This window comes from Schistocerca cancellata, chromosome 8 (assembly GCF_023864275.1).
Source record: "Schistocerca cancellata isolate TAMUIC-IGC-003103 chromosome 8, iqSchCanc2.1, whole genome shotgun sequence".
Taxonomy (NCBI): Eukaryota; Metazoa; Arthropoda; class Insecta; order Orthoptera; family Acrididae; genus Schistocerca; species Schistocerca cancellata.
Genome location: NC_064633.1, coordinates 289370560 through 289385643, shown reverse-complemented (window position 1 = coordinate 289385643; position 15084 = coordinate 289370560). Strand labels below are relative to the sequence as shown.

At 44.3% G+C, this 15084-nt stretch overlaps 1 protein-coding gene across 1 annotated transcript in view; it reads left to right on the top strand.

Moving 5' to 3' along the window:
- LOC126095526 (head-specific guanylate cyclase-like) overlaps positions 1–15084 on the top strand; it is a gene marked incomplete at its 5' end in the record, with an annotated part of 536532 nt that overhangs the window by 193646 nt on the left and 327802 nt on the right. The window contains one exon of the mRNA XM_049910309.1: positions 4053–4126. Coding sequence (XP_049766266.1) covers positions 4053–4126 — 74 coding nt within the window. The remainder of the gene's footprint in view (positions 1–4052; positions 4127–15084) is intronic.

Genomic DNA, 15084 nt, shown 5'->3' with positions numbered 1-15084 from the left:
TAATCCGCCGGATGGATTCGATTCAGGGTCGGCGCGTCTACCCGAGTCCAGGAAGCGGCGCGTTAGCGCTCTCGGCTAGTGGAAACTATTTCATTTCGTAAATACAGTGGGAAAAGAGTGAAAATATTTTTAGAGTGGTGTTATAATCTCTTAGCATCCCGTGAAAAGTGTCAGTATTTAATGTGTATCGACTGTGTGTAATGAAGTCTCAATTTGGCAGCCCAGCATTATTGTGATAGGCACCTAGGATAAGGCACACTTGTTCAGACTTGCTTCTGGCTGCGGTAACTACGCAAAACAGACTATTGATTGATGTTAAACGAAACTGATACATGGGTATCGAATGCAACGGTCAGTCGGCGATGTAGTTTTATCGAAGCGGCTAAAGTTAGAGATCATACTTGTTCCGAGCATAGCAAAAAAGCTCTCTGCCCGCGCGCTTGACGATGAAGCTGTGGGCGGGTAACGGAAGAGCTTTCCTGTAAGAAGGTTTGACGGAATCACGTCTGGTGTACTCAGCCGCGCTTCGGCATTCGGTATTCAGCAGTTGTTTTGATGTATCGTAGAGCGGCGAGAGCGGGCCAGTGAGGTGTCTGTGTTTGATTGGCAGTGCACCACGAGTGTCTGAATAGTTACTGTGGCTCTGAGCACTATGGGACTTAACATCTGAGGTCATCAGACCCCTAGAACTTAGAACTACTTAAACCTAACTATACTAGGGACATAACACACGTCCTTGCCGGAGGCAGGATTCGAACCTACGACCGTAGCGGTCACGCGATTCCAGACTGAAGCGCCTAGAACCACTCGGCCACATTGGCCTGAGTAGTTACTGTGTTCTACTTGACCCATCACGTGTTGAAAATTTTGTTTGCTCAGGCTCTGAGAAGTGTGGCGGTTGCTGTCTTCCATGCTCGAGTGGTGATTAACGTTTCTCTCTGTTATTTATTGTAGAAGCAGGAACGTTTATACGTAAACAACGAAATGTCCTGAGCGTGATGTTTGCTAAACGTTATCGGCTGATTATTTGTGTTTACCGACGGCAGGTTTCTATGCTGAAAGCAACGGAATAGATAGTGTAACTTTGATTCCCGAGTGCTGGAAAGGTGACTGTCAGCTCAAGAACCTGTAAGTGATCACTTATTCCTCTTTCATCATTTCCAAGAATAGAGTTGTGGGTTATTCTCTTGGATGATAAGTACTTAAGGTTCAAAGTGAAGTGGTTAAATTTTGAAAGGAACAAACAGTTTAATCTCGTTAATGATAAAAATGCAAAGCTCTAATTTAGGTATTAAATCCTTCAGGGAACCGACAGTTGTCGTGTTGCTCACTGCTGCGATTGTTGACTGCAAACTGAAATTATGTTCTTGTTACGTACGTAATAGGCTTAAGGAATATAGGCCTATTGACCAGTAGTAAGTCATTTACAGTCCGTATCAAAAAAGGTGTACAGTAATTTGTCAGTACTGGTCATGCGTCTTGTAATTTGAAAAGTGTTTCGTTCCAGGTCATTTGGAAAAGGTTGCTAAATTTTAGGTTCAAATTTGAAGTCGTTAATTCCAAATAACTATTGCCCATGTTCATGCAGTTTTGGTGCAAAAATGTTTAGCGTCGTAAGCAAATCGTCTTTAAACGTCCTGTGCTTTGCTGTAGGGGCTAAGTGTACTACTGTTCGGCGTTGAGCAAGCGTTGTAGTATTTATTTAATCGTATGGCTAGGGCCCCCCGCCGGGCAGACCATTTGCCAGGTGCCGTTCTTTCAGTCCGACGCCACTTCCGCAACCTGCAGTAAATCAGGATGAAAGGATGATGATGAGGACAACACAACACCCAGTCCCTGGACGGAGAAAATTCGCCAACCCAGCCGGGAATGGAACCAGGTCCGAGAGGATTCAAAAACCCGTCACGCTGACCATTCAGCTACCGGGGGCGGACATACCATTGTAGTGATACTTACTGTCTAGTTGCGTGCACCAATGCCTGTTTGTTTTGCATTAGGTCGAAGGTAACACAGCGGGTGGCCACTTCACAGCTCTGAAACTACGTGCATTGGCTTCATTTTTTTAATATAATACGTGTGGCAAGTACCTCGAAGTGAATAAGAAATCTTGCTAGTTTTGCTAAGAACCTTTGTGGCTTAGTGCCACCAATCAGTAATGTTAAATATTTTGAATTATTTGGGTAAAACGATCCATGGTCAGGAATCACGATATAAATAATCCTGTTAAAATCTCTAAGTACCAAAATACACTCCTGGAAATTGAAATAAGAACATCGTGAATTCATTGTCCCAGGAAGGGGAAACTTTATTGACACATTCCTGGGGTCAGATACATCACATGATCACACTGACAGAACCACAGGCACATAGACACAGGCAACAGAGCATGCACAATGTCGGCACTAGTACAGTGTATATCCACCTTTCGCAGCAATGCAGGCTGCTATTCTCCCATGGAGACGATCGTAGAGATGCTGGATGTAGTCCTGTGGAACGGCTTGCCATGCCATTTCCACCTGGCGCCTCAGTTGGACCAGCGTTCGTGCTGGACGTGCAGACCGCGTGAGACGACGCTTCATTCAGTCCCAAACATGCTCAATTGGGGACAGATCCGGAGATCTTGCTGGCCAGGGTAGTTGACTTACACCTTCTAGAGCACGTTGGGTGGCACGGGATACATGCGAACGTGCATTGTCCTGTTGGAACAGCAAGTTCCCTTGCCGGTCTAGGAATGGTAGAACGATGGGTTCGATGACGGTTTGGATGTACCGTGCACTATTCAGTGTCCCCTCGACGATCACCAGTGGTGTACGGCCAGTGTAGGAGATCGCTCCCCACACCATGATGCCGGGTGTTGGCCCTGTGTGCCTCGGTCGTATGCAGTCCTGATTGTGGCGCTCACCTGCACGGCGCCAAACACGCATACGACTATCATTGGCACCAAGGCAGAAGCGACTCTCATCGCTGAAGACGACACGTCTCCATTCGTCCCTCCATTCACGCCTGTCGCGACACCACTGGAGGCGGACTGCACGATGGTGGGGCGTGAGCGGAAGACGGCCTAACGGTGTGCGGGACCGTAGCCCGGCTTCATGGAGACGGTTGCGAATGGTCCTCGCCGATACCCCAGGAGCAACAGTGTCCCTAATTTGCTGGGAAGTGGCGGTGCGGTCCCCTACGGCACTGCGTAGGATCCTACGGTCTTGGCGTGCATCCGTGCGTCGCTGCGGTCCGGTCCCAGGTCGACGGGCACGTGCACCTTCCGCCGACCACTGGCGACAACATCGATGTACTGTGGAGACCTCACGCCCCACGTGTTGAGCAATTCGGCGGTACGTCCACCCGGCCTCCCGCATGCCCACTATACGCCCTCGCTCAAAGTCCGTCAACTGCACATACGGTTCACGTCCACGCTGTCGCGGCATGCTACCAGTGTTAAAGACTGCGCTGGAGCTCCGTATGCCACTGCAAACTGGCTGACACTGACGGCGGCGGTGCACAAATGCTGCGCAGCTAGCGCCATTCGACGGCCAACACCGCGGTTCCTGGTGTGTCCGCTGTGCCGTGCGTGTGATCATTGCTTGTACAGCCCTCTCGCAGTGTCCGGAGCAAGTATGGTGGGTCTGACACACCGGTGTCAATGTGTTCTTTTTTCCATTTCCAGGAGTGTATGTTCCTTAAATGACGTTGATAAATGTTTTGTAAGCCTATCGTCTAGTGGCTTTCCACTCAAAGATCACTGTATCCAAGCTACCCCGCACTGAAGATTTTAAAAGGGTCGTTAGCTACAAAGTAATTTCATCTGCTTCACCAAACCCGACACCCCCCACCACCACCACCCCCCCCCTCCCTCCGGTTTCCTAACAGAAACCAGAATAGAGATTTGGCAGACAATTTCCGCGCACCACATTCATTATGAGCCTTAACTGCAACTATACTAATAGCTTATTCAACAAATACAAGCACCAGGGTGTTGGTAAACGATTAGATACCTCTTGTCTGATACCCAGTCACCTTAGACTGAACTACAAACTGTTCTTTTTGCTTTTCAGAACGAAGACCTGCAGGCAGCCCTCAACGTGCTGATAACAAGCTCTGACGAGGACAGGCTGCGCTTTGCACCTCTGTAAGTACTCACATTTCACGTAATAGCCTTTTCTTGATGCAGCCCGTATGATTTTTTGAGGCAACTTGCTCTTTGACACACAATTCCATGACACGAATCTACTGTAAACTAACAAATGCATCACCCTTCAATTCACAGGCAATAATTAATGATTCTCCATTAACGAAACACGTTATCACTGAATTCCAGATCTGCGAAATAAAATTTGAAATACCATTAAAGTCTCTCCACTTTCCGCTGAATTCATTTCGACAGACATCTCTAGTATACGACGACCTCCACCTGCATAATCCATAGCGTTTGACGGTCGGAAACGACGCTGTGCTATCACTGTAAACGATTTTGTGCGTTTAAATACCTGCTGGTAAAATACCAATACAACGCCAGTCACCACAGTCAGTTGCTACCCGTGGCGACGGAGGGAATCTTGTTAATATCTCAGGCGTATTTCAGCACGAAAACTTTGCGAACTGAATCCATGAATGTGTTCGCGTTACACTGCATTTCTAATCCTGTGCGAATATTTGTCGTAACAGTGTAGTATGACATGGTTTGATAATTCCTGAGAGATTAAAAACCGTACAACCTTGAGTTTCCTGGGCAATGCTCTCGTCAACTGAGCTACTGAAGCTCCACCTTCAGTCTGCCCTACAGCGTCGCTTCTTCCGCTACCCCTCCGCCACTTTTCAAACTACACAGAAGCTCGTCTGTATATCTTGCTAGACTTAAGGGAGATTGATTTAGTTCTCGTTGTTGATGGAGAGAGCGCGGTAGTTGCATTAGTGCACTGTAGTGGACAGCGACACCAAACCTATTTAAAACTATACACATAAGTTTTTCGGTTCAGCGTGTGACTTTAGAGTGAAGTGATAAGAACGTACCTATTTACTGGCCTGAACATGTCCGGTTTTATGCGTCCAAAACAGTATTTGAGTGAAGTTTTAATTTTCTATTTTCACTAACCTCCTTATTTCATCTTAAGAAATCAATAGCGGAAAGATTCGTTTGCTAGTAGAAGCGTAAGGAGAACATGCTCTGTCGGAAGCAACGTGTGGAGACTGGTTTCCGCGATTCAGAGACGACAATGTGACAAAATACGTTCTGATCGGTGTGATGTGTCATGTGCTGCTACAGCCGAGGCTGACAGTGAATGCTGTACGCTAGGAAACACAGTTACTCAGTTTTAATTGTGCAATTAAACATAAACGCCCGCAATGTATTCAGATGCTTGTCAAACCACATATTGTAAACCGAGTAAAGGAAACAAAAGGACTTCGAAGGGATTTCTTATTCCACACGCCATGTTCACCATACATCGCCCCTTCCGAATACCATTTGTTTCGCTCAATGAAGCATAACCTTTTGTGCAGTATTTCATATGTCTCAGCGATCTCGAAAAATTGGCCCCATGAGTAGAACAGCTCAAAAGAGTTTAAATTTTTTTTATCGTGGGGTCCTCTTTTTTAATTATCTGACATAGTCGTTCTATAGAATGAAAATGGGTCTTCTGTCCATCAAACAATGCGAATTTATTCAAATACTCAGAATCATAATGAGAGCGTAATTCTGAATTATGGTTTAGTCTCGGCCTAGGGAATCGTTTCATAAATGAATGTCACCCAGCAGTGGACAACACGCTTTTTTAAAATTTCCTGGGTTATTTATTCTGGAACATTTCCCAAGCTGTAACTACGTAATTTCTGCGCACTATCTTTACTTCCAAGACTCCTAATCCAGCAGGGGCTGCATGAGAGTTTCTGTGAAGCGGGTTAGGTTGGAGAAAGTTAGTAGCAGAAGTTGTAACGGAGGGCAGTGTGTCGTACATGAATGACGCATTCAGTATGACCTCTGCCCCTGAAAGACACGTTCTGCGTTCGTGTCCACATCTGGCCCATGGTTTTAATCTAAGACCTGAATGTTTCACATTAATGTAATATAATATCAAGTGAAACATCAAAAACTTACTGTGAAAGTAGAGTGGTAATCCCAGTACGAAGCATTTGTTACTAAAAACAGTAATTCTAATATTTCATACAAAAACTGGCTACTACTCTTCGTCATCCCTGCATTGTGGTAACTGTGATAATGTGATGTACTGGGGAGTGGTAGGGAGAGAGTTAAAAGTGGTGGTCTGAAACACTACATTCCTAAGTGCTTTGTAATCTGTGAGAAAATTGGAAATGAACGTTAGCGAGAATTTGAGACGTGATATTTAACAGATGATGCTGAGAGATAAATGCTCTCATTAGTTAATAATTGAGTGTCTCTGTAGAACCCACGATGAAAGAAATAAATGGGAAAAGGGTAAAAATAAGAACAAGGACGGACAAATATTTTCTGAAACGATTTGTTTAAAAGTAGGAAATAAGAGATTAAAGAAAAATTTGACGTACCTTTTCAGGGCGCTCGAAATCAAGCGCTGCAAATGAAGCGTATGTTCTATTTCTTACTTCTAGACAAATTATTTTCCAAAACATTTGACCGGTTGTTCAAATTTATGTCGCATAATAAGGTATACGGTCCCTTGGCGGTATAAAAAATTGAAGCTTTTGTCTACGCAATCAAATGATACGGTCACTTAAGTCGCATATTTAGATACCCGCAAAATTCGCTCATTAGAACCTGAAGGTATTTCTCACTGACATATAACCGTAAAATTTGGCGAGCTGCAAGGTTTCACAGTGCACAGAAAATTGTTAATTTGTAATTATATCACTCCAAAAACTTATTTCCCGGATGGAGTAATGACAGTATTAAGGAAAGAATAGTAGCTGCTCACGATATAATGGAGTGCTGAGTAGCAAAAAAGACTGTCAGACAAAGCTCATCAGAATAGACAAAACACACACACACACACACACACACACACACACACACACACACACACACACACACACACAAACTCTCTGGCTGCTAAAGCCAGACTGTGAGCAACAGTGTATTTTGGGAGAAGCAAAATAGGTGTTTGGGTAAGGAAGAGGCTGTGGAGGGGAGGGGGATGGATAGCCGGATAGGAATGCGGGACAGTGTATTGCTGACCTCCATTTGTTCATATATCGCCAGTCCTTAACCCTCACCAACATAGTCCTGCAAAACCATGCCAATAAGGCCCAAACCTCCACGCAATACCTCCTCCCCATCCGTAAAATTCTTCTGCCATGCAATCACAAATTACTGGGTCCAATATCAAAGACTGAAACTCTTTCCTCCCGAGAAGCAGATTCTTATGCCCAACGCCACCTGCCCACTTCCTTCTCCCACATTGGACTACCGCTATCCATCGCCTCTACATCAATCTACAAATCTCTGGCACAGCCACTCGTAGCTGACAAATTCTGCCTTGTAGATCTACCACATTTACCCCACCAACTCCCTGACTTCACCATATAGAGTGCAGACCCTAAACAGATCAGAAAACCTTTAGCCTCACAGAAGTATCAGTTCTTGCAAGATCCCTCACTTTTTGCCCCAACATCTAATTCAGTCATGCAGGTCTTCTTAAAGACGTTCTCTTCTTCTCCTGGTACCTAAACCTAAAACTTTTCGCCACTAACCCTGCCAATCACACTCAACCAAAGACCAATGTAGAACTCTGCCTGACTCGGTTCACTCTACCATCCAACCATGATCCAATCCACCACCCCCCTCACCTACCCGCTAATCACTCCCTGTTAGTTTTCCAGAATTTCTTAACATCAGTCCTTACCTCACCGTCATTCCCTCATTCCCCAAATCCATCAACATAAAAGCTGACATTTAGATATGTAGGAAGAAGAGCAATCAAGCACCTAAAACTGCTCCCAATCTTATAATCCTACCTTATGACAAAGGCTCCACTACTGTTGTTTTAAAATGATTACCAATCAGTTGTTAGTTTCATCCAACCACAAACCCTGCCACAGTGACCCCATTCCAGAAAATATCACTGGAGTCCATTCCTCTTCTCAACCCTACCATTCACTGGATTTCCTCTACATTCTTCATAGTCCATAAACCCAGCCACCCAGGTTGCATCTTTGTGGCAAGTTACTGTGCCTCCATTGAGATAATCTCTGGTCTCATAGACCAACACCTTCAGCCTATTATCTGCAACCTACTCTCCTATACAAAAGATACCAACCATTTCCTCCGCCAACTCTATACAGCACCTGTTCTTTTACTTCATAGTGCCCTGCTCATCACTACTGATCCATCCCCCCTAACGACTGAAGCCTTGCTTCAATTGCACACTACCTTTCCCAACGCCTTCATGAACTCCAAATGTACAATTTCATTCCTAGTGGCCGTGACCATCTACATCCTCGTCCTTAATTAATTCTCTTTTGAAAGAGCCATCTACAAATAAGTCCAGGGTATAGGTATGGACAGTCACATCGCACCATCCTATGTCAACCTCTTCTTGGATCATCTAGAGGAATCGTTTCTAGCTCATAATGCCAAACCCCTCACCAAGTCCTGATTCATTGATGACATCTTCATGTTCAGGGTCAGGAACCGCGCGACCGATACGGTCGCAGGTTCGAATCCGGCCTCCGGCATGGATGTGTGTGATGTCCTTAGGTTAGTTAGGTTTAAGTAGTTCTAAGTTCTAGGGGACTAATGACCTTAGAAGTTGAGTCCCATAGTGCTCAGAGCCATTTTTGTTCTGGGTCAAGGGTGAGGACCCCTATCCTCATTCGTCCAGAACCTCAACACCATCTCCTACACTCACTTCACTTGGTCCACCCAGCAAGCCACATTCCTCACTGTTTACTTCCACCTAAAGATTGTTACATCAGTATGTCTCTCATATCAGATCTACGAATCACTATCAATATCTATACTTTGACAGGTGCCACCCATTCCATAGAAAGATATCTGTCCATACAGCATAGCCACCAGTGGCTGTCACATCTTTAGTGCCAAGTGGTCACTCTGAAAATATGTCGAGGGTTTCACTGAGGCCTTCACAGACCGTAATTATCATACCAACCTTATACAAGAACAGATTTCCCATCCCTTATCTCTTGTCACAGCCACCCGTAAAGTCCTACTCTCCAGCCAGAGTGGAGCATTTGTCTCATGAACAAGTACCACCCTGGACTGAACCAAGTGAATCACTTTATCTACCAAGGGTTCAACTACTTGTTCTGACCTCAAATTAGTAATGTCCGATCAACTGCCACACCCACCCCTCCCACAATATCCCTGTGCATTCTTACACAGGCCCTGCTCCTCTCAAGGATCATATTTCTTTAATAGACCTAATTGCAATTCCTGTCACATACATCCTCCTACCACCAACTACTCAAGTTAGGTCAGACGCATCTCTGTAATAGACCTAAATGCAATCTCTGTCACATACATCCTCCTACCACCACCTACTCAAGTTAGGTCACAAGCATCACATATCCCATCTACAAGCGAAGCTGCAACCACTGTGCTGCATTCTATATGGGAAAGACAACCAACAAGTTTTCTGACCGTGGATAATCACCAACAAAGCGTGGCAAAAAAAAAAGGCACCACTCAGTTGCTTGCCACATTGCCCAATAACACGTTCTTAGTTTCAGTGACTGTGCTATCAGGTACTTGCCCACGAACTCGAGCATTTCATAACTGCATGGGTGGGAACTCTCCCTACAATATATCGTACATTCATGTAACACTCCTGGTCCTTGAGCCACTTATACTCTTCTTGTTCCCATTCCAGCCGTATCCCATCCTCCATTCCACCAAAGCACTCACAATTATTTTTTGCTTCTCGCCTTTCCCGCCGAAAGCCCCTGCTCTCTGTCTAAATTCGTGGCTGCATTTACTAGTCAGTATCAATGTCGATAACAGACAAAAATCGGCAGGGAATTTCAATTCTGAGTATGGATTATTTGACTGTAAAAATAATTAAGAGCGCGAGCTCTAGTTACACCTAGGAAATTGCTTTTTTAGTTTCAACATTTGTTCAGGAAGCGTGAAACACAGTATAACTATCGATCGGTGTACTATTATTGTTATGACTGAATTGATCAGCAAGATGCAGACATGGTTCCATTAATGCTGTTTTTTGATATTTGTGTTATTACTTCATTATGAGAGAAAGAATTGCACAATGTTCACACCAATGTAACGTTTTATGCACTTTTTGTCGTGAAGACAAGAACTGTTTGACACTGACACTTTGTCAACATAGCTATTAGCATCTGTTCGTGAAATATTTAAGTATTCTTGCGAGTCACTAATTATGGTCTTGCTAATTACGCTCATTCAATTAAATATTTCTTTGCAAAACTAGACTCCAGCTTGGGTCAACTTGATACCTCATTTAGCTATTTCTCACTCGTTTGTGTCTATGAAAATTCGGACAATGTACGTTGTGTAATTTCCAGGGAGTCATGTTTGCCCTCAAATATTTGACCATCAATAAATATGAAGGGTATGATGTGATTCTTGAGTTTCTCCCGGCTTATTTGATAATCAAAATTTCCACGGGTGTGCTGCCGGTCTATAGTGTCCAACGGACACAATATTTCGGCGATCATACATGTCGCCATCATCAGGTGAACTGACGGACTGAGCTCCTGTGAACGTGCCGGCGCGGAGATTCGTACGCTATGGCTGCTCAGAGGGAACTGGGTTCGGTCGCGGCGGCGGCCGATTTAAATACCCTCCGCCCGCGGCGCTCTCCCTCCGCCGTCCGCGCCCCGCGCCACGGTCGCGCGGTGGAACAGATTGCGACGGCGTCTGAGATGACGTCGGTGTGATGGCTCTGTCCGCCGTGGTCGTCACAACTATGCGTTTGCTCGATTTACTCCTGATTAACCCAATCGTAGATGTCGTTTGCTAAGTACTCTTCCCTTTCTGTTCCACCGCGCGACCGTGGCGCGGGGCGCGGACGGCGGAGGGCGCGCGCCGCGGGCGGAGGGTATTTAAATCGGCCGCCGCCGCGACCGAACCCAGTTCCCTCTGAGCAGCCATAGCGTACGGATCTCCGCGCCGGCACGTTCACAGGAGCTCAGTCCGTCAGTTCACCTGATGATGGCCACATGTATGATCGCCGAAATATTGTGCCCGTTGGACACTATAGACCGGCAGCACACCCGTGGATATTTTGATTATGAAGGGTATGGTTCACAGAACATCCGCTAAGACGTCAGGGAATAACGTCCGCGATACAAAAAAGTGCCATCGATAACGAAACTCTTAGAGGAAGTTGGAGATTGGAATGCATCAACAAATAATTGCAGATCTTAGCCATAAGTGCTCCTCTGATATGGAAAGGTTGACACAGGAGAGGAGATCTTGACCGATCACCTAAAAAATATCTGAAGAGTGCCATCACCCTCTCAGGTAATTCTTTTCAGTTCATCAAACTGTTACATCCTACTGCTTTCGGGCAGAAATGTAAATATTACAGCAAGAGAATTAGCATCATAAGATGTTATGGTAGATATGTGGCACTAATTTGGTAGTTTCTCACCTTAAATCTGCGATCGTCCGTACATTTCCGACGATAAGTATATGGGTGGTGGCTGGGAGTTCCGTTCAGTATGATTTCCACATAAATTCCCAGCTCTTTACCGTTGCATCCACATCTAGATCCATATACTTACTCAATATATCGTTTTGTTTCATTCACCTACTGCAGATGCCATTCTTTTTTCTGTGCTGTACACGGGATGCATACTGGGATGGAGAACCTAAGCATTCCGAAAAATCATGGTGGCAATTTTAATGCACGCTACGCAGTATAGCAGCATACGCGCCTCACATATGTCAACTAAATTAAATAATACTGATAATGACGATATCCCGCACATTCGTTAATAGTAAAACAGTCAAAATCTACAGATTATATACTCTGTGAATCACTAGCCAGTCCGAGAAAACTGGTTGAGGACCAACCGGTATGATCGTTACCCGAGAGGTTTCTTTTCCTGGAATTCATATATTTCGTATGGGAAAACATGAAGCAACATTCCTGAATGTCGAAAAACACCTCCCCTGATAAGCCCAAACATTATGTCACCTGTTGGCGTTGGATGATGAATAGTGGCGTTGAGGGCACGTGACGTGGTAACAAAAGTATGTAATTGGGGCAGACACGGACGGAGGATCACCTACCGAACATACGACCTCTGCAGCAGACCACCCATACATGTTCACATGCTGACCCTACAAAATCGTAAGATTACAGTGGGCGCGGGACCATCGGAATTCGACCGTCGATCAGTGGAAACGTTTCAACTCTTCGGGTGAATCACTTTTTTGCTACACTAAGTAGATGGTCGTCTCCCCGAACGCCGTGAACAATCTCGAAACGTGCAGCGCGTCATGGAAGCAGGCTGGTGTGAGCAGTATTATGCCATAAGAGACATTTCTGGCGCTTGCATGGGACCTGTGGTAGTAATCGAAGACAAGCTGACCGCTAGAACAACCTTCCTCCCTTCATGCTGGATGTCTTCCCCGACGGAGATGTCATTCTTCAGTAGTATAATTGTCAGTGTCTCGGAGCCATAATCGTGCTACAGTGGTTTTAAGAGCATTGTAGTGAACTCTCGTTGATGTCTCGGCAACGCCTGACATAAATCCTGTGAAACCTATCTCGGTCGCTATCGGGCACCACCACTGCATATGCAAATCAGTAACCATTATTTATGCAAATGATATGAACTGTGGGTAGGCACCTAACGCCCCCTCCACAAACCTACCTACAAACTGTCGGATCCCTGATACGCATTATATGTGATGTATTTCTTTCCAAAGACAAAAAAACAAACTGTTAAGCAAGTGGTCAAAATGTTTTTACCTCAACAAATGGTTCAAATGGCTCTGAGCACTCTGCGACTTTATTTCTGAGGTCAGTAGTCGCCTAGAACTTAAAACTAATTAAAACTAACTAACCTAAGGACATCACACACATCCATGCCCAAGGCTGGATTTGAACCTGCGACCGTAGCGGTCACGAGGTTCCAGACTGAAGCGCCTAGAACCGCTCGGCCCTACCGGCCGACTTTTTCCTCATCAGTGTATTTATTAACGTTATTCTCCCCATCATAATGCCTAATTGAGAGTGGGATCCCATAATCAATCTTAATTTTCGTTGATGCTAGAGGTAAAATTCAAGCCAGTTTTTTTCAAATTTCTCTTATAGCCACTAAAGAAACTGGAAATCCGGTAGAGAAAGAATTTGTCAGAAAATAAAGCTGATCAAAATGGTATCCTTTCGCCATCATTCTCTACACCGTTAATGGTTGTTTCAAAAAATAATTTGATACGAAAAGGCTAACTGTGTCTGTTCAAGAGGGACCTACATTCGCTGTGGATAGAAAAATTCCGCACACTTACGTGAATATGTTTTATGCGGGACTTCCAAATGTTTTAATTCATATAAAGTTAGAAGGATCACTTCGATGCTATGTATTGTAGAAATTAATGATAAAACAAATGAACTGTATAATTCGTTGAAGAATTATCGTTGTTATGAAAACTATTAACACAGCGTCACGTAAACTCCCGAAACATATTGTTTAACGATAATTCTGCAGTCGACATTCTACTGCGAGGGATGAAAGTTCTACACAGTAGCCATAATTATGTAGAAATGTTGTATCAAAATAAAATTTCCCCCTGCGACAAATAAAACACATTCTACAGATATTTAATTGCCAGAAAATAATACCCGCAAATTGTATTTACACAGTGGCATTGGTGTTGTGCCAAAGTATGTAAACTAATGATTATCTAAATGGACAAACGAAAATGATTCTGGATTGTGATACTCGTGACATAACTCGGTTTCGAGAACTGTTATGTGTGAAAGCGTATGTGTTCTAGCCTGCTCCGTTGTTAATAGTGGTGTTTTTCTACCCGCGAACATATTCGGCGCCTCGTTGTGCGATGTTTGGAAAAAGTCTTACATCAGAATTCACAATTAAATCTTCTTGAGTCAGTCGAAATTGCTGGTTTCTTAATGTCATCAAAACTCTCAGTTCTGAACACGTGAGCTAACTCTGTAACTCGCACAGTCCTAGCTGATACTTGTCGTTGAGACTGATGGGAACGACAGTAAATCGGAAACTGCTTTACAGTCCTACCAGCCACTATGCCTAGTGTCAGCTAGGACTGCGCGAATAGCACGTATTTGATGTTCTTTCCAGTAGTCCGTTCGAAACTGATGTGTGCGTGAATGGAGGGCACATCTGGCCGTATCGGGTCATTACCGGCCTCTCGTCGGCTCACGCCACCTTCAGGGGTGTGGCAGGGGGTAGTATCGTTCAGTTCTCATTTCAAGCGACTTGGAATTGTATCGCGCGTTCGGGTGATATAACGTAACATCACTCGGCGTCATCAATAAATGGTACAACGTCGTAAAACGTGAACGCTACGGCATCTGTGACTATATCTATCACGCTTCGACTCACATAGTGCAACCATACACACGCATAACGTTTTTCTTGTAGTCTGGGTCAATCATTAGCATTAACCCAGAAATGAATTAAAAGTAACGCTATTTCCCCAGTTCTATACAGGGTTTTTGGGAGTTTTTACCGTGACGTTAAGGTAAATTTCGATGCTGGTAAAACGTTATCATTTACTCTCAACTGGGGAACCCTCTCCCAAACTTGCACATCGCCTAATATGTTGAAAAAGAACCCATTCTACTCCATAGAGTAAATAACAAAAGATGAACAAAATAGCACGTAATACAGTAAAATTTAATTATTAGTGTATCACATGGCTATGTAAAGATTTCAAAAAACGTTCTGAAACTACATTTGACAACAGAGTATCAGATCAATGAATTTCTTATTTCTCAAATGAAGTAAATGTTATGGCCAGCGATTTGTCGTTACGAACTCTAGGTACTTTGTGATACTTGCCACTAAATGTCATTAGCCTACTTTAGCAAGCCAGATAAGGTCTGCTTACTAAATGTTATAGCGATAACAAAAATTAACGATTGCCACATGAAATGTAGAAAC